General features: G+C 42.7%; 1 protein-coding gene across 1 annotated transcript in view; it reads right to left on the reverse strand.

Annotated features, from left to right (window-relative positions):
• Positions 1 to 541: 541 nt before the first annotated feature.
• prrc2b (proline-rich coiled-coil 2B) overlaps positions 542 to 24,988 on the reverse strand; it is a 65,998-nt gene continuing 41,551 nt past the window's right edge. The window contains exons 20-31 of the mRNA XM_067257924.1: positions 23,775 to 23,851; positions 23,173 to 23,460; positions 22,965 to 23,066; positions 14,372 to 14,558; positions 14,190 to 14,287; positions 9,365 to 9,492; positions 5,918 to 6,158; positions 5,613 to 5,780; positions 5,060 to 5,136; positions 4,879 to 4,960; positions 4,075 to 4,284; positions 542 to 2,959 (exon numbers count right to left, since the gene is read on the reverse strand). Of these exons, the coding sequence (XP_067114025.1) occupies positions 2,792 to 2,959; positions 4,075 to 4,284; positions 4,879 to 4,960; positions 5,060 to 5,136; positions 5,613 to 5,780; positions 5,918 to 6,158; positions 9,365 to 9,492; positions 14,190 to 14,287; positions 14,372 to 14,558; positions 22,965 to 23,066; positions 23,173 to 23,460; positions 23,775 to 23,851 (1,826 nt within the window). The 3' untranslated portion in view covers positions 542 to 2,791. The remainder of the gene's footprint in view (positions 2,960 to 4,074; positions 4,285 to 4,878; positions 4,961 to 5,059; positions 5,137 to 5,612; positions 5,781 to 5,917; positions 6,159 to 9,364; positions 9,493 to 14,189; positions 14,288 to 14,371; positions 14,559 to 22,964; positions 23,067 to 23,172; positions 23,461 to 23,774; positions 23,852 to 24,988) is intronic.

The raw sequence follows: 24,988 nt of genomic DNA on the forward strand, positions 1-24,988 counted from the left end.
ACAAACTCAATATAGATGTGCATTGTTCATATTTTATCAATTCAGTAGCAGTGTTTTCTGATTGGTATAATTCATAATATTTCTAGAAAACGATAAACTATTACACCTACCAATAGGTTAAAAAGACTGCAAGTCGCACGAAAACTCTTAAGGGCAGGGCAATGGTTTCGGTAAGTGAAAGCAAAATGTAGCCTACTACAATCCCGACACGCTAAGTGGGAAAAGTCTTTCTAAAACGATGCAATTTTACCTTACACTTTTTTTTTCGTCAAAATCTCCTTTCGTCTTCGAAAACAAAACGTGTCCTGCACTCCGATGTTATCCAGACTCCAGACAATTCGGGTGGAATTCGACACTAGTGACGTCTACGTTCCCTTTTTTTCTGGTGAACTGATTCAGAAAATCTAGCAGGAATAATACAAGTTACATGGATTTGAACCCTAACAGGTATTTCAAGCAGATTGTCAAAAGTAATCTTTTACTACAAATTTACTGCTATAATCCTAAATTGATAAATAATAAATTGATCATGGACAAAGGGTTTGATAAAGCACAACTGCTTTATTTTCACTTAAGCTCTTTTTAGCATGGAAAGAGCGAACAATGACCAGACATGGATAATAAAAGGAAAAATATTTGGTAGGATGAATACTGTAATCAGTTCCAGAGAGCACTGATACTTTGACAAAAACTTAAAAGTAGAGAAAAAAAATGCACCTGGATGAAATCTTGCTGTGTAGTTACAGGTATGAGTGTAGATAACAGGAAACCCCTCAAAACAGTTTCTGGTGTATGTAAGCAGTTTCTGTATACTGAACTACTGGATGAGTCCAAAGCTGACAATCCACACAGAGAAACAGTAGCAGAAACTGGATACAAAAAAACAACAACTCATGAACAGTGAAAACAGTTCACCCTGTAAAAACAAAGGCCTTTTAACATTAAATCCTTTTATTGTGATACAATATATAAATCAAGCAGTAGCCTATATATCAGGCTTCACCCATGGATCAAGTCTGAATATAACTGTACAGGTATGCAATGCATGTACACAGTATACCAGTGAAACACAACCCACATAGATGAAGCTGAACATGTTGTAGTGTCATGAAGCATTACCATAAGAATCTGTAACATATATAATCAGTTATGATCGCACTGAATAGTGAATTTCAAACCAAGTGTCCATGTGACCATTAAAATAAGAAATCTTTCCAACAACAGAAAGCTAATATACCTTCTTCAGAGTCTGTTGCAACTGTAGTGCTCACAAAATAAGCTTAAGCGAAGGACATCAAATCATCAAGCTAACCTTAAGTCATGTTTGCAGTCAAATCATACATAAAAATATATATTTGGACCCTAATTGAGATTATAGCTCGGCTGCATTTTTTCCCTCTCCTTGCAACACCAGAGACCTGACATGGGAAAGAATATAGAAAGGTGTCCACTCATTCCTTCACAACACCTCTCCTTAAAATTGTATTAAAATGGAAGAATTACAGATTTTTTTATGGGGAGAAAAAAAAACATTAAACACTGAAGAGGATTAGAAAAATCACGGTAAGTCATACATTTCCAACTCATCACAACCAAGAATTAAGCAATAAAGATAAAAGCAAAATTTATATTGGCTAGTTTGATTTGATTTTACATTAATAATTAAATGAAGTTCACCCTCAGCTTCCTGAAAACAGAACAGCCAAATTATGCCAACCACACATTATGCATAAGCTGCATTATGTCCAATAACTTCAGGTAGTCTTTTCTAGAAATGTCTCTGCAGGTCCCGTGGAAAGGCTCTGCGGTTTTACACACTCAGCGTGTCACATGCACACAGCATCAATGCCACAAAAGCTTCCAATGAGGCGACATGATGTCCCAACTTTTGCTTTTGTTTACAAAGTACATAAAGGGAGGATAACAAAACGGAAAAGCAAAATAACAGCATCTTAAATAATAAAGACCATCATTTTATACTAATAATCTAAGCAGTTTAGTCAGTCTTTGAGCTGTAGCCTATGTAAAGTACCCTATAAGGACTGCCAAAAGATTGACTCACATCAGATCAAGCTTCCCATGTTAAGCCACAATAATGTCCTCAAAGTTGAGTTTGAAGGATTTTTATTGAATAAAAGTAGTCCTTTAATAATGGAGCAAGCAGGCAATGATATAAAAAAAAAAAAGTTAAAACTGTCCACTGTTATCAGCATATAATCGCATATCATGTGAAAAGGAGAGTGGGAAAAGATGAACAGGTGCCACTTAAATGAAAACACTATACAAATTTTGCTTTCTTGTCTCAAGTGTCAGCCTCCTTTTTTGGGAGCAAGTCCCAAAAATAGGTCTGAGTACAGTTTGGCAAAAAGGGTGTGGAGAATGGACTGTGCAGGGGCTGGCGGTTTCCTTTTTCTTTTTTTTTCTCCCCCCGGACTGATCCAAGAACGACAAAACAAACATTTTTTTTTGTTTTTTTAAATGTTTTCCTCTATCATTATTCTTCTTGCAAAAAAGGACACAGATACATGTTAATAAATAAAAAGGACCTTGAAGTCTGCTTAGAAGAGTGTCCCAAACGATGGTGTCTATGCATATATATATATATCTGTATGTGGTGTGAAGGAATAACAACAAGTGTCCTGTTTTGACAGTTCAGGGAGGGTTCAGTATGCCTGCCAACCAGTCAGGTCCTCTGTTCAATGCCAGTTCTGGGTGGTGGAGGGGCAATGGAGGGCTCAGAACTGCTTCTGCTGGCAAGCTGGGTGGGAAAGTGGAGGTTTAAGGTCCGTTGCTATGCCTTGCCCTCCTCTACTCTGATGGCATGGGGTTTGATGGCTCCGGTGCGTGATTGTTTGTCCTGCCTGCCCGAGATGAGGGGCTCCTGGAGTTTGCTGGTCAGGCCCCCCAAAGGAGCCTGGGCCTCACCCACTACCTGGCACACGCCATGCAGGCCTTTACTCTGCAACATACACACACATCGAAGAGGCAGCGTCAAGTCAGAGAATTTCAATTTCTATGCATCACTAACAATCATCTATTTAAACAATTGATTGGTTTATTATTATTGTTGTGGTGGCGGTTAGCAGTGTATGACATTGAAGTGTCTTTTTTAGCTCTGAAAGGTAGCGTTGGCTTTAGGTAAAGCCTTCTTTGTCTATACAAGGTAACCCAGGTATAGTGGGTTGGTGGAATGTCCGAATTGCAACAATAAATGCACAGACAATTTTGCGCAAAATCTCCTAGAAGACTTAGGCAGGGTGAGAAATGCCTTTGGCGGGTCACGTAAGCCTTTTCAATGCAAAAAAAAACAAACCTGGATACGCAAAATCTTTAACTTGTCTATGAGCTTAAAGTCACACTTATTCTACATAGTATTCTACACATTCTAGAAAAGTTGGCTAGCTAGAGGCATAATATGAAAAACATAAGTCAGTTGATTTAAAGATGCTAACTAGTTTCTTTAACATCTTCCGATCATAAATATTTCAGCACTCAATATTTTAATAAATTATTGAGAACACTATCACAATTAATGTACAGTATGTATCAGAATACTACAGATTTTCTTAAGGTATGAATGTTTAAAAAAAGAAAGAAAGTCAAGACACTTGTGCGCAACAGATAGGCCTACTTGTTATAGAGGCACGGTGCACATGATCAGGATGTTACCACCTCCACCACATTTTGAGCCAGTAAAAACCCTGTCACAGCTCAGTTCATAATAGTTATACATTATCAAAAGATGTATCAATCTGTACATTACAACAACTGAAATTTGAAGCTTGGAAAATATCCTGTTTCGATTGTTAAGCACTGTTATTCCCTAGTCAATAAATAATGCCCCTACAGTATATGCACACATTTTTACAGTACAGAAACAAAATAGAATTATGAAAATGTTTCTTGAATAGTTTGATCACTTTTACCTACCAATACACATACAACCACCAACTACATCCATTTATTATTCTTAAGAGCACCATTTGCACACAACAGGCTTGCATTAGGAAAACAAAAAACAAGAAAATTCATAAATGTATAAATTACCTATCGGTTTTACAGTGGGTGGCTCACCTTCATGCCATCCTCCGACCCTTTGACAGGGGGTTCGGGGGCAGAGGGTGGGGTGGAGTGGAGAGGCTCACGGCCAGGGTTGGGATAAGGGGGAGAGCGGATGATGACTGTCTTGTTGACCTGCATGACAGGTCGCTGGATGGGGGTAGGGAAAGGGCCAGTGGTGGGAGGGCGCATGTGCATCACCATGCTGCCCTGTGGAGGGGGCACCTGCAGAGAGGGGGGAACGAGTCAGAGAGAATGTTAGCATAGTAATGCCATTTGTTCCATTGTACAATTTTTTTTTCTTGCCTCAGTCTCAAAGACTGGAGATGTGTGCAAGCTCATCTAGCACACAGTGCACAAATCCACACAAATGCTACACATTTTGTTGTTATATTTCAAAATTGAAATGATGTCAAAATGACTAATACATGTATCTATTATCAAGGTTGATCCTCTGACAACTGGTGCAACATTATGGTTGTGTGTGTGGAGGTTTCTATGACCTTCCTGTGGAGGGGGCACAGCGAGGGCTCAAACCACCCAGGGTGTGTGTTGTAGCAGGTGCTACAGGAAAGGAGAGAGCCACTGGAGGCCCCACCTTGCTGCACGGTCTGCATGGGAGAGATCCTCTGTGTCCAATGAAATGGGAGGGGAGAGGGCTGTATGTAAGTGTGTATAAGGGCAGTGATGGACTATGAGAGGATGGGCTGTGTCTTGTTTGGAGAGTCTGTGGGTCAACGTGTGTGGCAGTCATTTTTGTAATCCTAATTTATTGTGGCGTGTGAGCAGTACATGGAGTATTTGTGTGTTAAGTCATACCTGTTGAGTGTAATGTCCAGACAGTGGGCCCATAGAACCCCCGGGACCAGAAGGCTTCCCACTGGGGCTGGCAGACCCAGGCCTGAGGACAGCAAAACATCATCACGTGGTTTTTGGCCATCAGAACAAACCTTTCCACAGTTTGTATGCATTGGGCTTGCTATATAGAAGGAGAGTTCACCTGTAGGAGCCTGGCATGCCTGGGGAGTGATTGGACTTGTCAGAAAACTGGAACCCTTTCATCTCCATCTGAGAAGCCTGGAGAAAAAGTAACTGGTTAACGGGAACGGGGGAAAAGCAGCTTTTAGTGCTCATTGTGGAAAAACATCCAACAATGAATATTAACAACTTTTGTTAATATTCATCTTTTGAAAACACTTATTTATTATTATTCCCCATTAAATATCAATTCAAATGTTGATAAATACCACAGTGTGTGACATCATAGGGATAGTTCACCTAAGTGACAAAATTGCAATCATTTTTTCTCTCCATTTGACTTACCTTGAAAGCAGTATATGGACCAGTAGACATTGAGAAATTCTGCAAAACATTCAAGTCATTTTGTAATTTAGGTGAACTATCCCTATTTTAAGTCATTTTGTCAATTGGGCAAACAATCCCTTAAATTTTTCCCCTTTTAAATCGTCCCATGTTAAATTTAAAAGCGGTTGTCAACCCATGTGAAAGCAAGTAGCTACACTGATTTAACCAGGTGCATAGACTGTGCTCACCTCTCTGTTGCCTGTCAGGACAGGAGGCTGGGAGACGGGGGGCATCATGCGGCGCGGAGCTCCCACTGTCAGGTTCTGGCCTTGCTGGAGCTGGATAGACTGGGGCAAAATGAGGTGCTGCTGGGCCGAGCCGTAGCGCAGCTGGGAGCCTGGTAAGGGCATGGTCACCTAGGAGGTAGGATACATTCTCATATTCAATAGGGCTGTAGGTATATCCATAAACTCAACCATTTACCTGAACAAATGTTCAGGTAAATGGTTTATCCACCACCTAATCCTTGTATGGACATGTGGGCTCCACTGACCTGAATGAGCTGGGAATCCATGAGCTGGGAGGAGCCCATGCCTGCGCCCTGGTTCATCTGTCCGTCGTACACCAGAGGCTGGCTTCCGTTCATAGGTTGATAGTGGGAACCTGACTGGGGCTTGACCATGTCTGAGGGCTGCATGGCTGGGAAGGCTGAGTAAGGGCCCTTCAGTGGAGCTCCGCCAGACAGCACCATGGGGCTGGGCTGGGATAGGTTGGGGTGCATGTACACCTGGGACCTGGAGAAAACAAAGATAAATAACGAGTTGGACAGTTAAATTCTGTGGTGGAGAAAAGGACGTTTTAACTGGTTTCTTGGGTTTGTATTACTTCACAAGCAGTGTTGCCACAGTTACTTTGAAAAAGTAACTTAGTTACTTTACAAGTTACTTGATTTTAAAAGTAACTAAGTTAGATTACAAATTACTTTATTAGTTACATTCAGCAGCTGCCGACAACACCCCCGCCGCCTCAACATAAAAATATGTGCGTTTGACTTGAAGCAGCCCGGCTGACTTGAAGCAGCCCGGCTGACTTGAAGCAGCCCGGCTGACTTGAAGCAGCCCGGCTGACTTGAAGCAGCCCGGCTGACTTGAAGCAGCCCGGCTGACTTGAAGCAGCCCGGCTGACTTGAAGCAGCCCGGCTGACTTGAAGCAGCCCGGCTGACTTGAAGCAGCCCGGCTGACTTGAAGCAGCCCGGCTGACTTGAAGCAGCCCGGCTGACTTGAAGCAGCCAATGGCATTTTCAACTTCAAGGCAGCCGCCTGTCGCCGCTGCCGGTGCTGCATGAAGTCGAATACACCTATTGACAACCGGCTCTATAAGTTTGACAGTGCAGTGCTGCGACTCAAAATGTTTCGTCAAATTTGACGTCGTGTTTTTGTAGCTTGATAGCACTTTGTCGCCACCAGCACAGAGTGTACAACAAACCTTTATATTTCCATCTTTAGCTGACAAATACTCAAAATAGTGATTGTATTTCCGACTCGAAAATGCACATCTCTCTCTCTCCTGCTAGCTACATTGTTGTTTGTGTCGCTGAGTGGTAGGTCTATGTATATACACATGACGTGACCCTCGTGCTGAAAACGTGACTTAATTGTCGCATAGGCGTAACTCCCAGAGACGCAAGAAGAAATCAAATATATATTTTACTATTAATGACAAAATAGTAACGCACAGTGACTTGGACAAGTAACTTTAATCTGATTACTGGTTTGGAAATAGTAACTCGTTAGATTACTCGTTACTGAAAAAAGTGGTCACATTAGACGCACAGTTCACATCACTGTTCACAAGACCAGTGCACAGCACGTGATGCACTTGGTGATTAAGATGTCAGTGAAACACACAAATACAGATTACTTGAACTATAGACAGTTCACAGTGCCCGTGATAATGCGTGTGCACGCACACACACATTGAATTATAGATAGGGCACAATGGCCACGATAATGTTGGTGACAGATTTCTGGAATTATAGACAGTGCAGTGCCTGTGATGCAGCTGGGGATGACAGTTCTTCTAAGTGGCTTTGGTAGGCTACCCATATTTCTCAGATCACAATTGAAATTCTCTGAAGTACTTGTTCAACTTCCCCATCATCTATTCTAGTCACTTATTCACATCATAAAAATAATTTCTCATTATTTTATCTCATTATGCTAATGCACTGGTACATTCATGCAAATGATTGTGTAGCCTTCATAATGTATAGCTTATGTTATGTTGACCAAAATGTGTTATATTGGTTCCCTGTTAAATTGTCTTACCACCACAAACATCTAGACATTTAGTTCATAACAGAAGTAATTACATGCACAATGGTTGAGACAGTTACCATTAGGGTTGCTAAGGGGCGGAAAGTTTCCGATAAATTTCCGGAAAGTTTGGCTCGGGAATTTGGGGAATTTTTAAGAAAAAAAAAAACATGGCAAAGTTCAATGTAGTTGAGAACAAGCCTAGCTCAGCTGGACCCTGAATGCAGCTGGTTGGGAACATTGTCTGCCAGAAACAAACCTAAACGTAAAATGTTCTGTTGTTTTTGAACGTCTGTCATCAGTGTTGCCTCTGAACGTTTCAGCCCTATGCCTGGCAAGTGTGAGAGCACCGAATTGCGTAGAGGCCAAGAGCGGTATTGCAGACAGAGATTTCAATTATAGCTTGCAACATATTGAAAGACATTTTTGGAGCTGTGAACTTAGTTAAAAAAATAATAATTATGAACTATGAACTGAACTAGTTCATTTTTAAGTTTGTGAACTATGAACTGAACTAGTTCATGTAGAAAATGAATTTTCCCAACACTGTCATTACCTAGCATATTGATTACTTGGTAAACTGAAGCCATGTTCATTTTAATACCAAGTTTATTTGTATACAGTAGACTAACTTTTTACAGCAGTGATAGTAGGATGTATGTATGTCCACACAAAAGTTGTATTATAAATGTTTGCCTGCATGTCTGCTTATGACAAGGTAAATACAGTTAAATTACCTCAAAACTTCCAGTTTATTCCTGTTAATTCCCGTATATTCCCATTAATTCCAGTAGAAAGTTTCCAATTTTGAATATTCCCGGAATTTTGCAACCCTAGTTACCATATAGCACTTGCATGTACAGTTCTGCCTAAAGGGTATTCGCTAGGTTTACATTAACGTTTGTATTTTTTCCCTTTGTGCTATGCAATGCTGTAAAAATAGTGATATATTCTGTATCGCATTCACATAAATAAGACATGACAAGGTCCGATGAGACAATTTTTTTAAATGTGTAATTTGAACATTGTTCCTGTCGTAAGTTCATTAGTGAATCGCTATATTCATGCCCCAAGAAACCAACAAAGAAGGCTACAGTGGTAGCAGGGCTCCAGATGAACTTGTTTTACTAGGAGCACTGTAGCCCCTAACTGAAAATGTTAGGGGCACAGGCAAAAACTTGACCTGCAACTCAATGTTTCCCTTTTTTAAATGTATGACTGATAATGTGCTGTTTTAGATCACAGTAGGGCTGTGCGATATGAGCAAAATCTTATATCCTGACATAGATCCTTTCATATCCCAATAACCATAGATATCACGATATGGCGAACTTTCTTTAATTCATTAAATGTATTGTTTATATAAAATGACCACTCTTCTAAAGTTTTTTTTATTATGTACTCGACAAATGAAAAGTACTTATATTCTAGTTGTCATTTTTTAACAGTCAAAATTGATCCTTTTGGTTGCATATGCACCCAAAATCTATTCTGTGCGACATTAAAATATATTTGGGAGTGTAGCAGACTACTTGTACATAATTCACAACCTGCTGCCCCAAAATCTCATTCAAATAAATACACAGACAGGCACACACACGATTCCTGTCATTAAACATAAACATCCCCTGTTCCAAATGAAAAGTTGGTCAGAAGACTTAACAGTATGTTAAGGTCCCTTTACCTGAATGGAGGGATGGAGTTGAATATCTCTTGAGACTGGGAGACAGGCAGGCCTCCACGGAGACCAAGCTGGGCCTGGGCCTGCAGGGATGTGTGCAGAGAGATGGGAATATGCTGTGCCGCAGCAGCCTGGGGAGAAAAAAAAAACATACATACCAGCGTTTAAATACAGATGGCTGTTTATCATTCCTTGCTTTGCTTCCATTTTTGTGTTCTCTTCAACATCATCTTTCAAGGCCCAAAACGGTTCCAATACCGAAAAATGCAATTGACAAAGAACGCAAAAAATGCCACAATGTGTTCTTGATCCGCCTCTTTTATCAAGGATGCATTGTAGATTTTTTTATTCTAGTAACCACTGATGTGCATTTAGAGTAAGAACCATGTCACAAAATACATTTGTCTTGGACATGCATTATCTGCTGTAAAAAGCACAAAAGTTGCATCTGGTCTTAATGGGTTAAAATGAGTGCTGTCAGTTAAACGAGTTATTAACGGCGTTAATGCAAACCCATTTTAACGGCAAGATTAACGTTCTTTTTGGCCTAGCAAACTTCTACCAATCGTTTTCACATGCTGTTGCAAAAACTACTGACATTAGAAAAACTACAACACCACACCGGATCTAGCTAGACCGGAAACAAAACAACAGGCACGCCGCACTGACTTGTTTGGGCTTGCGAGCCGGCCAAAGAGTAGTAGCAGAGAATGTCTAATATGGGGAGAACTCCCACTCTCGGGAAACTTCCGGGTTCTGAACTGGTTGCAGTTCCACTCTAGTTCCATATGAGGGCGCCAACAGTCGCCCTCATATGGAACTAGAGTGAATGAATGGAGGTCTATGGAGCTATACCCCTCAAAATCCACTTTTCTCAGGATATCATTTTTTTTCTAGTAATTTGAATTCGAAAGGGGAGGCAAAACAAATACACACTGCTGGGTGTTAGATTTTTTTGAAGTCGCCTTTCTGTTCTAAAAAGCCTTTTAAAATGTCATTGACGTCATACACATCGTACGACCAGATATATTGTTTTACGGCAAGCTCTGGTCACTTCCTTTTTTTCTCTTGAGCTATTGACAACACAGCTGACAGGTTAGGCACAATTTGGTACAATGGGGCTTAATAGGGAGTGGCCAGGCTCTCCTTAAACAGGCTCTGGTAGTAGGCTAACATTACGTTTTGAGTGGATGGCGAGCGCGAGACGCCAAAATGGATGCCAATGAAATTATGAATGGAAAGTTAACTTTTAAAAAGTTGCCAAATGGTTCCATTGACAGGACCAAAGTGATCTGTGTGTTTTGTCGTTGTGAACTGAGCTATCATTGCAGCACGTCCAGTCTGAAATACCACTTGATGGCCAAGCACACAGCTGATGCGAATTCTCCACCCCCTCGTCAAAGCCAGGCGATTGAATGTTGTTTTCAATAAAAAAAAACATTTGCACTAAGCAATCCGATCCACTTTTCCATGTTGATAAGAGCATTAAAATGAGAAAAAATTATGGGACAAAAAGAAATCAAGGGACATTAAGAATAGATAAAAATGTGCGATTAATTGCGAGTTATGTGACATTAATGCGATTAAATATTTTAATCGTTTGACAGCACTAGTTAAAATAAAGACAACAGTGCATACATACGGTTCATACACAGGCTGTCAACCATACACACACAAACAATACCTGAAAAAAATGCAGTCTGCCATCCACCAATCAGTTGCATACATCGCACCTTTCATCATACATAATATAAGATAAATGACATACACAGGAGTTAAAGTGAAAAATGGGGGGTGGGGAGAGAAACGCTTTTTTGTCTTCTGCTAGTTTTCTACACAAGGTGACCAGTGGCTAAGAAATTGTGAATGACAAGTTATGTTCCGTAATAAATGTTCACAAACGTATTTCTAAGTCGCAGACACGGTCAGTCATAGACGACAGTGTGTCAACTGTAACAGTTGCTCCCGGCAACGTTGGGGTAAGTTTAAGTGCACGGGCAGCGGCTCTATGACCGGGGACTAACTCATGACAAGCAAGCACACTTCCTCGAGCAAAACGTGTAGAAACAAGCACCAGGCTCTCTCAGTTTCTTGCACCAACTGCCAAAAGGCCTGCCGTCTCTACCTTCTTCTATCCACGCCGAGCGCCATTTATTTTTGAGTCCTTTATCGATGGGTAGGACATCATGTCCAGGATTCATGAATTTACTCTCCATGCTTTCACCGACTATGCTAACGTGATGTATGGATCTCATTCACACTGTGTTGCCAGAACCCGCCCTGCTCTGCTTCTGATAGGCTTGTAACGTTAGTTATAGCTGTGTTCCTCTCATATGATTGGTAGGTGAAATCAATTGACTTGAAAATATTAAACCTCATGCAAGTTCCCAAAAAAAAAATTCTCATGGCCGCACGTTAACATTAATGAGATGGACAGCAGTGTGTTTATTAGACGGCTGTCTCTAAGACCTGACACACGTTGCGGATCTGACACAAATCCGGTTTTCTTCCAGCTTTTCACTTTCATTTAAGACTTTGAAACTCATTTAAGACTGTGCTTACGAGGATACTCGCCAAAAATGGTCATTTTGACAATTTTCTATTTCGTCCATAAGCCTAATCAATACGGTACTGGCGCGCACTGTCTGAGAAGAAGCGGCTTTTTTTTCTTGGTGTGTGTGTAAGTCGGGTGTGTGTGCAAAGAACACCGCTTCAGACAGCGCTTTTTCAGAACCAACTACTTTGGCTCTTATTGTGCTTAAAAAACACTTAAATGAATCGAGAGCATTATCAACGCAAACCAAAGAATGCCATAAAAAAAAAAACAGATGGTGCTTTAAATTAGCAGGAAGGGGGAATGGGCTGAAGCGTTAAATTCACTTCAAAATTACTTTGTAAATTCATAAACTCCTCCAAAAAAGTTCGGAAACGTTATTTCGGTCGAATATTCCTCTCCTTCAATAATACCAATTGGTATTGTATTTTATATAGTTGGAAAACCTGATTAGTCACCTTTACAACGAGGTACAACTTGTAAGAATCGTGCATTCTTGGAATGAGCAACACAGCTAACCGTGTGGGTAGCGGCCCAATTTTTGTTTTGCCAAAATCCTCTGCAATATTCTTCTGTTGGTATTCAATCTCGTACTACTGCTACTGAGGTCCCTGACAGTGTAAAATGAATAAAGTGTAAAAATGGCCAATATGTGTTGTTTTTTCCTCGTTACTGTGGGAGAGTGCAATTATCCAATCCACCAAGCAACTCAAAACGAGAGTGAAGTTAGAAAACGCCTTGATGTACTCTAAAAACGTGTCAAATATGAATATTATTGTGGTATTATATTTGACTTTTTACTTGAATTGGCTAAGGCTTCATGCTGTGGTCCAATTCTGTCTTCCAGCTAATACCTACCTCTAGGCCTCTTCAGGCCTCCGTTTTCAAAACAAAATCTAGGCGGAAATAGAAACTATCAATTTCCTTGTGTTCAAGCTTCTATTACTCAACACCAGTAGTACTTACAGGGGTCCTGACCAGTGTTGCCACAGTTACTTTGAAAAAGTAACTTAGTTACGTTACAGATTACTTGATTTTAAAAGTAACTAAGTTAGATTACAAGTTACTTTATTAGTTACATTCATCAGCTGCCGACAACACCCCCGCCGCCGCAACATAAAAATAGGTGCGTTTGACTTCATGCAGCACCGGCGGCACCTGTGCAGTGCTGCAACTCCAAATGTTTCTTCAAATTTGACGTCGTGTTTTTGTAGCTTGATAGCACTATGTCGCCACCAGCACAGTGTACAATGAACCTTGATATTTCCATCTTTAGCTGACAAATACTCAAAATAGTGATTTTATTTCCAACTCGAAAATGCGCATCTCTCTCCTGATAGCTACATTGTTGTTTGTGTCGCTGAGTGGTAGGTCTACGTATATACACGTGACCCTCGTGCTAAAACGTGACTTAATTGTCGCATAGGCTTAACTCCCAGAGACGCAAGAAGAAATCAAATATATATTTTACTATTAATGACAAAATAAATCTGATTACTGGTTTGGAAATAGTAACGCGTTAGATTACTCGTTACTGAAAAAAGTGGTCAGGTTAGAGTAACGCGTAACGTTACTTAGTAACGCTTTAGGGTTTAACTATATGCGTTAGGGTTTAACGGTAACACGTTACCGACATCACTGGTCCTGACAATAGGGGAAATATCTTCAGTGTCATCTTTCAAAAGAGACCACAGTCTCTCTCTCTCTCACTACAACATCTGTGTATATCCTCCTCTCGCCATGCCCAATCTGAATCACTGCGCAGGACGAATGGCTATTTACGAGAATCGGCAGTAGAATCAATCCGGAGTTTAGGAACGGTTAGTATCATAATTCTCTGCACAAATGTGTCCAAAACTGATGCATTCAAGTTAAATATAATATTCATAGTTAAATACATTCGACAGATATAACAATACGAGTCCAACGTAGAGTTTAGACAACCTAAAGCACAAAACTATTTTGCGCTCAAAATATGTGTCCAAACTTTTGACTGGTACTGTATACTCACATCAAACTGATACAAGGACCTAGGTTTGGGCTAAGCCCCTATTGGTTTACAACACCTGGCTCCGCCCTTGCCTACCACAACAAATAGAATCTTAATTTGTGGGAAACACTGCTTGCTATTTAAGTCCTTGATAGACGGGGAATAAACAACAGACTAGAAATTGTAAATTATAATAAACAGTTACATTAATTGTGTTAAGATTGTAGTGATAAAAAAAACAGACAGAAAGCCATTTTCATATGTGATCTTGTGTGTTTTTGTACCTGCTGGTAGCTCTGTGGCTGGGTCATGGTTGGGGGCACCAGGCGAGGCTGACTGGGGAAAACATGGCCATCCAAATACAGTGGAGGGATATGGTTACCTTAAAAAAACAGATTACAGTTGCTCAGTTCATAGTTGTTCATAGTTAGAAATAATAACAAAAAAGGCTTCCATGCAAACTTACCCTGCATGGACATTGAGGGTGCCACAGAAGCCACGGGCATGGGTGGCATTGCCCCAAAAGAGCTGTAGCTGACCCCAGTGGAGGAGCCCACGCTACAGGGGGGCTGGGTGCTGGAGCTGACCCCACCTGGGGAGCCCTGCTCTGGGAGGGACTGAGAGTTCTCCCATGCCTTACGGGCTGACTCCATCTGACAAAATACAGGTAAAGACAGGGCATTGGTCCATGTACACAACAATTTTACCTTGACAGGCCTAATCATGCTCACAGAAATGGGTATTGCTTTATTGGAGCCCTATAATTTCAGCAATACAGAAAAAGTGGATGGAGATGTGGACCAACCAAATTCAACAGATCCCTTCTGAGATCTGACAAGCACGGGAGAGATATTTTGGTTAGTCAACCAAAACGTATGTAAAATGTATATATATTTTTTATTAATCTAAATCAGGGGTCACCAACACGGTGCCCACGGGCACCAGATCGCCCCTAAGTGAGTAGCCCACAGGCCTGTCCTAAAAATAGCACAACTCACCAGTGAGCTGTTAATATAGTTAATTTTATTCTGTTTCTATTCTTTTAATCACACTTGCATTTATATAGATTTGAAAATGACAATGACATGCTTTTATTGATAAAAGTAAAAACCAGTATTGTGCGCATGACAAAACTTCAGCGTTCGTGGAGAGTGTAAGCTGACGGGTACAGCGAAGTTGGGGAGCTGAATGCAGTTTCTTACCCCCAAAATATGGCAGAAAAATAAAGAAAACAATTGTCACAGTGAATGGGAGGAAGAGTTATTTTTTACTACTGTGAAAGAAAGCTGCGTGTGTCTCATTTCCGGGGTGAATGTGGCAACGGCAAAGCAGCACAATGTGGGGAGACACTTCATTACGTGTCACAAAAGCTACCATGCTAACTACCCATCGGGTAGCGCGCTACGGGGCAGAAAAAGCAACATAGTTCATGATTTGTTAAAAGGGTTTTTCAGTGGCTAGTGAAAATGGGACATTTTTCCTATGAAATGTTGTAGAAGTGATCATCTTCAATTTTAACAATTGCTGAGATTAATAGAAATAAAGTGTTGAGTATTGATATTATCTGTTCCACCTGGTTAATTCATAAGTCATTGTTGATAATTATTGTTAAAATAATTAACGTGATCAGTGTCTTCACATGGATGAGTATCATTAATAATTAATCTCAATGTAATCTTGGCGTTAATCTAGATTAAAATGGCTCATTTGAATTCCGCCGAAGGCATTCAGAATGTGTGCTACCCAAATAATGACTAAAAGTAAGTCTGAGAAAGGGTTTCTCAAGCGAGGTGGCGCATTAGACCAGGGGCTCATCTCCTGTTTCCAAAATGCATCACAAACTGCTTGAGAAAGCTGTTCTACTATGAAAATTGGTGATGAAAATAAATTATGTTCAGTAAGATGTACTTGTGTATGTGTTGTTCTGTTGTAATTTGTACAGGAAAATAGCGCCCCTACACAAAAAGCGAATTAAACTGTGGTATTGTTCTTTTGATGTTTCCGTGGTCAGAACATGATACATGGTTAAGCTAAGCAGACACGACTTTTTCCTGCTCCGATGTATATGGCCAAAAAGCGTTTGTCTTTTTACAGTGCTTCCTGAGTAAAATGTTGAAAAGAACTTCAAGCTTCGGTCTTTGACTTGGGAAAACTGTTAGCTATCTGTCGAGCTAATGTAGCTGGCTACAGGGACCTAGCCTCACACACAGAAGAGGGGGCATAACAGTAAAAAGACAACCCTTCCTAGGCCAACGATCATATATTCTGTGAGTAGAAATCAACAGTCACCATGACACAAAGAATAGAATAAGGGAATTTTGAGGAATTAGAAACGAGATCACAAATATCTAACTGCTCAAGCACCAGTAAACATTCCATAGCTAATTCCCTTGCCTGCAAGCGCGAGCCAAAGCTGAGGCAGCACGTGTAGAACTAGAATTCGCACGTCAAGAGGCAGAGCTATTGAAACACTAAGCCATTCTAAATGCCAGTTTGCATGAACTGAAATTACAAAAGGCAGTAGCAGCTGCAAATGCAGAAGCTGAAATGCTAGAAGCAGCTGCTAAAGAGGAATGTCAATTGTTAACTCCACTTCAATCCATCGAAAACATGCAGCATCAGACCTCAGCTTCAACTGAAATGTATGGTGGAAATGCTGTAACACAGACTCCCAATATACATCCAGACCACCCGTCCTATCAGAGGGAAATAACAGCAAACACATTAAATTCAGTCACAGGCTCACAACCAAATGCAGCACCACTCATGACTTCACATTCATCAGTGCGCCAGCCCACTATGGACAACGGTGAAGCGAAGACACGTGAGAATCAGGGTGAAATGCCACGATGTGAAATCAGTGACCTTAAATTCCTTGAGCTAGCTCAACATCGCTCGTTCAGAGGTCAAGCTACCTGGATACCACATCAGGCTACCAGCACTGTGGATGGACCAAGAAAAACATGCAGTTTCAGAGACCTCCCCCACGACTCAAAACACTGCAACGAAGACTTCAAGCCTTTCCAGCCCCACTATGCGCATTCACTCCCTGTGTACAACACAAGCCTATCCAATACAACGGCTGCAACTGACCTGGGGAAATATCTGATGCGGCGTGAGCTGGTGAGTTCAGGTCTTTTGAAGTTTGATGATAAACCGGAGGATTACTCGGCCTGGAAAGCATCCTTTCTTAGCTCTACAGACGACTTAAAGCTTTCTGCCAGAGAGGAACTTGACCTGCTGTGCAAATGGCTTGGGCCTTCATCGTCTGAGCAAGCCAAACTAATCAGAGCAGTTAACATCCACAACCCACCTGTCGGTCTCAATATGTTGTGGCGAAGACTGAAGGACGTTTATGGCTCACCTGAGGTGATTGAAAATGCACTTCTCAAGAAAGTTGAGGATTTTCCCAAAATCTCAGCCAAGGAAAATCAAAAGTTACGAGAACTGGGAGACATTCTAATGGAACTTGAAGTAGCGAGGGCAGATGGATACTTACCTGGTCTCTCATACCTCAACACCTCCCGCGGCGTCAGCCCAATAATCCAGAAACTTCCAACCAGCCTACAGGAAAGGTGGGTTACTGTTGGATCACGCTATAAGGAACAACACGGGTTGCCATACCCTCCATTTTCAGTCCTTGTGAACTTTGTCACTGATCAAGCAAAAACATGCAATGATCCTAGCTTTGCCAGCATAACAGGAGCATGGTGTCCCTCCAAGATTGAGAAGTGTTCTCCAGTCAGGCAGTCATTACACACGAACATCAGTTGCTGTCAGAAGGACTGAAGTCTCAACGAATGGCGGCGACGGTGACAGTACCGCAGCAGCCAGGAGAAATGATGACCCTGACAAATTGTGCCCACTGCATAACAAGCCGCATCCACTGAGGAAGTGCCGCAGCTTCAGAAACAAAACACTATGAACGAAAAGCTTATTTGAAGGAAAAACGCATGTTTCAAAAGCTGTGCTTCATCCACCCACGTTGCTAGAGACTGTGACAAGCCTGTGCTGTGCAAAGCGTGCAACAGCGACTTCATGAAGCAACACTTCATTTCCACACTTCATTGTGGAATCCTTGGATGGCAACAAACACAACCCCTGCCTTTGCTGATCGAGTGTGACATGCTGCCAGACAGATACGAAATACCATCACCGGAGGTAGCTAGACACCATCCCCATCTCGAGCATCTGGCAGACAAAATCCCAGCCTTGGACCCAGATGCATCCATCCTACTCCTCCTTGGGCGAGACCTTATCCAGGTGCACAAGGTACGTGAACAGTGTAATGGTCCGCACAGCGCACCGTTTGCACAGCGACTCGACCTCGGATGGGTGATTATCGGAGATGTGTGTCTAGGAAGAGCACACAAACCCGCCACTGCCAACATCTTCAGAACCAACGTGCTGGTGACCGGACGCCACTCCATACTCCGTCCATGCACCAGCAGCTTAGTGGTGAAAGAGAAGATTGACAGCCTTGCTACACTCCACGCGACTCCAAGTGCTTCTCACACAGCCAGCGGTGGCCAGAACGAAGACAGCCTGGGAAGAAATGTGTTCCAGAGGACACAGCACGACGACAAGCTTGGCATGTCCTTTGAAGACAAACTGTTCCTCGATATCATGGACAAAGAGGTCTACATGGACGACGCAAACTGCTGGGTAGCACCACTGCCTTTCAGGCCAAACAGGCTGCGTCTACCCAAGAACAGACAGCATGCTGCTAACCGTCTCACCTCTGCGCCGCATGCTGGAGAAGAAACAAGGCATGAAAGAACAGTTCTTCAACTTCGTGCAAGGAATGTTGGACGCAGACCAAGCAGAGCCTGCTCCAGCACTGAAGCCCCAACAAGAATGCTGGTACTTGCCAATATTCAGCGTTTATCACCCACAGAAAAAGGACCAAATACGGGTAGTGTTCGATTCTAGTGCCAAGCACGAAGGCATCTCACTCAATGATGTGCTTCTCCGTGGCCCCGACATGAACAACACCCTCATCGGGGTCCTCATGCGCTTTCGCAGAGAGCCTGTTGCAGTAACTGCGGATGTGCAGCAGATGTTCTATTGCTTCATCGTCCAGGAAGAACACCGCAATTTCCTGAGATTTTTGTGGTTTGAAGACAACAACCCAAGCAAACAGATCACTGAGTACCGCATGAAAGTGCATGTTTTCGGAGACTCTCCTTCCCCCGCAGTAGCGATTTATAGCCTGAGAAGAGCGGCTCTGCTTGGAGAAAAGGAACACGGTGCTGAAGCTAAGCAGCATGTCATGAGAAATTTCTATGTGGATGACGGACTCACTTCATTCCCCACCGAGAATCAAGCCATCTCTGTCCTGAGAAGCACAAAGGACATGTTAGCAGAGTCAAGCATCAAGCTACATAAAATAGCTTCTAACAGACGTGCAGTGATGGATGCCTTTCCCCCCGAAGAGAGACAAAAACATGGTCAATTTAGAGCTGACTGTCGACCCCTTGCCAGTACAGCGCAGTCTGGGACTCACCTGGAACCTGGAGTTTGACTTTTTCATCTTCTGCGTATCCAGAGAGAAGAAGCCCCTTACTAGAAGAGGAATCTTATCCACTGTTAATGGCCTTTACGACCCCCTGGGATACGTGTCACCTGTAACCATCCAAGGTAAAGCATTAGTTCGAGAGCTGTCCGCCGACCAAGCTGCGTGGGATGCCCCCCTCCCAGTACAAAAAGGAGAACAGTGGACGCAGTGGACAGACTCTGTGAACTTGAACAGCTTCAGATCGAAAGACCCTACACACCCGTTTCTCTGCGCTCCACAAACTACAGAGAACTCTGTCTTCTCCGACGCCTCCACCATGGCCATATCAGCAGTGGCCTACCTCAAGACTACAGACAGAGAGGGACACATCAATGTTGGATTTGTCATGGGTAAATCAAAGCTGGCTCCTCATCCCCCACACACGGTTCCACGGCTTGAACTTTGCGGCACTGTCCTGGGCGTGGAAATGGCAGATCTAATAATCGACAAACTGGACACAGACATTCACAAAGTAACATTCTACACAGACAGCCGGATCGTGTGGGGATATATCCACGACACAAAAAGAAGATTCCATGTGTACGTAGCGAACAGAGTTGCCCGCATCAGGAAGACCACAAGCCCTGAACAGTGGCACTTTGTCAGCACGGAACACAACCCAGTGGACCATGGGACTCGCTCAATGGCAGCAGCTGTGTTGAAGGACACAAACTGGTTCAAAGGCCCAGCATTCTTGACAAAAGAGACTATCACACAGACAGAGGTATTCAAACTCATCAATCCTGATGCAGACGTAGATGTACGTACACAGATCCAAGCCTTCATGACTAATGTCTCTGCCATTGAGTTAGGTTCACATCGATTTGAGCGCTTTTCCAGTTGGAAGTCACTCAGTCGGGGCATAGCCAAACTCATACTCAAGGTGAGTTCCTGTGCAAAGGGCTTAACCAGCAAGACAGACGAGGTGACACAAGCAAAACTACTTGTCATCAAAAATGCTCAACATGATGTGTTTGGAGAAATAAAGTGCCTTTCTAGAGGTGAAGTCGTGCCAAAGTCAAGTGCTCTGAGAAAGCTGAACCCCATGATGGATGTGGATGACCTATTAAGAGTTGGAGGACGGATTTCTTTGGCCGATGTACCCTGGGAAGAAAAACACCCCGTCATCGTTCCCAAAAAGCACCATGTAGCCACTTTACTGGTGAGACATTACCATGAGCAGGTCGCTCACCAGGGCAGACATCTCACAGAGGGCGCTGTGCGCTCTGCTGGACTGGATTGGAGGCAAAAGGCTGGTGTCAAGTGTCATACACAAATGTGTGACCTGTAACAAGCTGAGAAGAAGAATGGAAGAACATAAAATGTCAAACTTGCCTGCTGACAGACTAACCCCAGGTCCTCCATTCACTAACGTGGGTGTTGACCTGTTTGGTCCATTGACCATAAGCTCCAGACGCACTCGAGGCGGCCTTGTAGAAAATAAACGCTGGGCAGTCATCTTTACCTGTTTAGTGATAGAGCTGTGCATATCTAGGTCCTTGAGTCCTTGTCATCTTCAAGCTTTGTGAATGCATTAAGAAGATTCACATCTATAAGGGGCCCTGCTTGCCTCTTTCGTTCTGACAGAGGAACGAACTTCATAAGTGCATGCAAAGAACTTCAGATCAAATCTGATAACCATGAACTGACTACTTACCTGAGAGACCAAAGCAGCACCTGGATGTTCAACCCTCCTCACACATGGTTGGAGTTTGGGAGAGGATGATAGGTGTTGCTCGCAGGATCTTCGATGCATTGTTGCTCAAGACAAACGGCTCCCATCTGTCTCATGAGGTCCTAGTCACACTCATGTCAGAAGTCATGGCCATTATGAATGGCCAGGCCTTTGGTTCCCGTGTCATCTGACCCAGACATGCCCTCCGTCCTCACACCTGCCATACTCCTAACACAGAAAGATGAACCAGTATTGCCACCTCCAGGAGAGTACGACCTCAAAGACCTCTGTGTAAAACAGTGGAAACAGGTCCAGGCTCTTGCCGATTCTTCTGGAAACGCTGGCGTCAAGAATACCTGGTGTCACTCTAGCCAAGGAGGAAGTGGCACACAGACAAGCCAAACCTGAGAAGGATATGTGGTGTTGCTCAAAGATGCGCAAGTAAAGCGGAATGAGTGGCCTGTCGGAGTAGTGGTGAAAGCCATCCCCAGCAAAGACTCTAAAGTTCGCAAAGTGGACATAAGGGTTGTCAGAGAGGGTACTCTAAGGGTATATTCTAGACCTGTCTCCAAAGTTGTTTTACTTGTTAAAGGGGAATAGTGTTATATTTCATTATAACAGACGGGCAAGTGTGTTGTTCTGTTGTAATTTGTACAGGAAAACAGCGCCCCTAGTGGTGTACAAAAAGCTAATTAAACAGTGGTATTGTTCTTTTGATGTTCCCGTGGTCAGAACATGATACATGGTTAAGCTAAGCAGACACGATTTTTTCCTGCTCCGATGTATATGGCCAAAAAGAGTTTGTCTTTTTACAGTGCTTCCTGAGTAAAATGTTGAAAAGAACTTCAAGCTTCGGTCTTTGACTTGGGAAAACTGTTAGCGATCTGTCGAGCTAATGTAGCTGGCTAGAGGGACCTAGCCTCACACACAGAAGCGGGGGCAGAAGTGTTTATTAACTGTTTATTAGATTAGTTAGCTTGGCTGATAGAGCTGTGCTGACGGGCTTGCCTCGGTTGCACTCAAACATCGTAGTTTGACGACGACTCTTCCCCTGCTCTACATCAGTGCTTGGCCCGGCATCTTCCGCATTAGCTAAGGGAGGCTTTGCGTTTAGGTGGTATTTGAGACTGCAAGAACTCCTACAGTAAACTAATTCCGCATAGCACAAGGTGCAAACAACCTTAGTCTTGTCGAGGTTTCCATTGGGAAGCTTCTTAAAAATACATTTTCCCTGAAGCAAACCAGGCGGCTTCATAGCTGCATCCATGTTAGCACGTCACGTTTGATGTGATAATTTCATACACATGGCATACACACAGGTTCGAAGACTCGTTCTCGCCCCCTACAGTGCAATTCGGCTAGGTATACATCCGCGCTAAAATATCAAGGTGAAAGTCATCATAGCTTGCGTAGTATAGACCCAGCTCCCAACCCAACTTTGAGAATAGATTAACGGCAATATTTTTTTTATCGCCCGATAAGAGTCTCACGTTAACGCAGCACATAACGCCGATAACGGCCCACCACTACAAAAGAAACAAATATTTAAATGACCACCACAATCCCACTAACTGATGCACATACAATGGATTAGTATGCAGCTGTTACACCTGTTATATCACAATACAACTTCATGCACCAGTTGAGTTGGTGTTGTGGTCATTTGAATTTCCATAAAACATGGAATCAGAATCCTGTTCATTGACTGACAGTTCAAAAATTCTCCATGCTCTGACTGAGCTCTTTGAGAGGTCTTTCTATCCCATGTTTCCACTGAACTAGTAAGGTGTGTGCGTATGTGTGAATATGAGAAGGTAATTACTCTACCTTGAGAGTAAGGTCTGCGCTGGGGAAGGATATTGGGTTAAGGTTGATGCCTGGCTGCAGGTGGTTGCTGCGTAGCATGGGGATGCTCTGGTTAAGGGCCGGCTACAACAATAAACAGACATATATATTGTTGCTTTTCTATACTAAGTGAGATTCAAAATCACAATTCCAAAGCACTGGACACACTGGCCATCAAATCCAAACTCACGTTGCTAGCAAGGGCATCCTGCAGCTTGGCAACTGGGTTGGACACGGGCACTGGAGTGGAGCCGGGTGGCAGGCTGAAGTCTGAGTCCTTGGGGCTCACACCAAACTCAATAGGCGGTACTGGCAGCACTGTGTCCACATGGTGGTCCACTCCGTTGACAGGTGTGATGGGGCCACCTTCCAGGCGCTCAACGGCCTCTGAGCCCTTGCGGTGTTTCAGTGATCGCTCATTACCGATGGGGCCAGGTTTGTGCTGCTCCTTGCTGGGTTCTGGGCTTGCATCAGAATCCTGGAAGGAAATACAAATTGAACCAAGGGCATTCATTAGGGTTATGGTTTAACCCCAAGATCAAATCAAATGTAGTGCGTATAGCTCTTTTTTAAGTCACAGAAGGCTTCACAGATTCCCATAAATTGGCACCTATAGCCAACTAAAACCCTCAAGAAATACAGGGAAAAACTACCAGGAAGGCTCCTTGGCAGGAGCAAGTCAGTGAGGGACCCCCTCCTACAGAGATGTGCAAACGAAACTAAAACCCAACTGTGGAATTTGCAGAATTATATGATTGGACTACACAGCAAGATTGAAAGATTGTACAATACCTCAGAGTTAGGTTCACTTCCTGTATATGACACTTGCTTGGTCCATGAGTCTCCTCCTGATGACTGGACTGACAGGGCTGGAAAGAACAATGAATGCGGGATAGTTATAATTATAATTTAGCAGCTACAACTGGATTTGGATACTTTGCGTCACTGAACATTTTTAATGACCAACTTGGTTGAATCTAATTGAAAAAAAGTGTAAATGATAGTTCAGTGTTGTGAAAGATGCTCCAACAGTCTGCACATATATAGGAATAGGACAGCGGTTCCCAATCCTGATCCTCGGCCCCCCCTGCCCTGCATGGGTTGTTGTCAGGCTTAAAGCTTGATAACGGCCCATTCATTTGAATCAGGTGTGTTGGAAAGGGGGCCCCGTCCACACGAATACCTTCTCGTTTGAAAAGTCAACTTTCCCTCTGTTTTGGCCATCAGTCCACACTGAGACAGCGTTTTTGTCCAAAAAATAGCTTTTTGAAAACGCATTCTAAAGTAGATGAATTTGAAAACTAAATTTTCGAGTTGTAATGTGGACAGTAAAAACGCTTTCGATAACGATATTGCATCATTGGATGCAGTAATGTCATCCATTCAGTACTAAAGATGATTGCCGCACGATGTATTGCAGTTGTTTTAGCTACTCTGCAGTTTATTTGTGTTAAAGATTACTGTCAGATTTCATAAATTAATAAATAAGTCAGTGTGGATGCACAATTTTTGGAAAACTCTAGTGTGGACAGCGTTTTCAAACAAAAAAACATTTGTGTGGACGAGGCCTAAAACATGCAGGGCAGGGGGGGACCAGAATTAGGAAAGGCTGGTGTCGAAAATGTGTTTCTGATAAAACCATGCACAGTACATCTCTCTATTAATTGCAGGAATCTGTGTGTGTGTGTGTACAAATAAGGATGGGTTTAGTTTCCCACGATCAGAGAAAGAACCGGGCCCTCTGCAAAGTTCATATCTTGCAGGTGTCCTCTTTAAAATCCAACAGAGTGCAGTACCGCAATTGACATTTTGACATCAAATGATGAAGAAAATCAATTAATTAATTGCCACCAGTTTGGCTTGCTCTTTTCGTGTACCAGCCCCTTCACTTTGATTGGTCCTCTGGTCTGCAGCAAGTTGAAATGAAACTAAGCATAGTATGGAAAATAATGTTTCGTTATTTAGAAGCAAATTTGCTTTTACAACCATTTTCTAAGCTGCTTGGG

Source organism: Osmerus mordax, chromosome 20 (genome assembly GCF_038355195.1).
Source record: "Osmerus mordax isolate fOsmMor3 chromosome 20, fOsmMor3.pri, whole genome shotgun sequence".
Classification (NCBI taxonomy): domain Eukaryota; kingdom Metazoa; phylum Chordata; class Actinopteri; order Osmeriformes; family Osmeridae; genus Osmerus; species Osmerus mordax.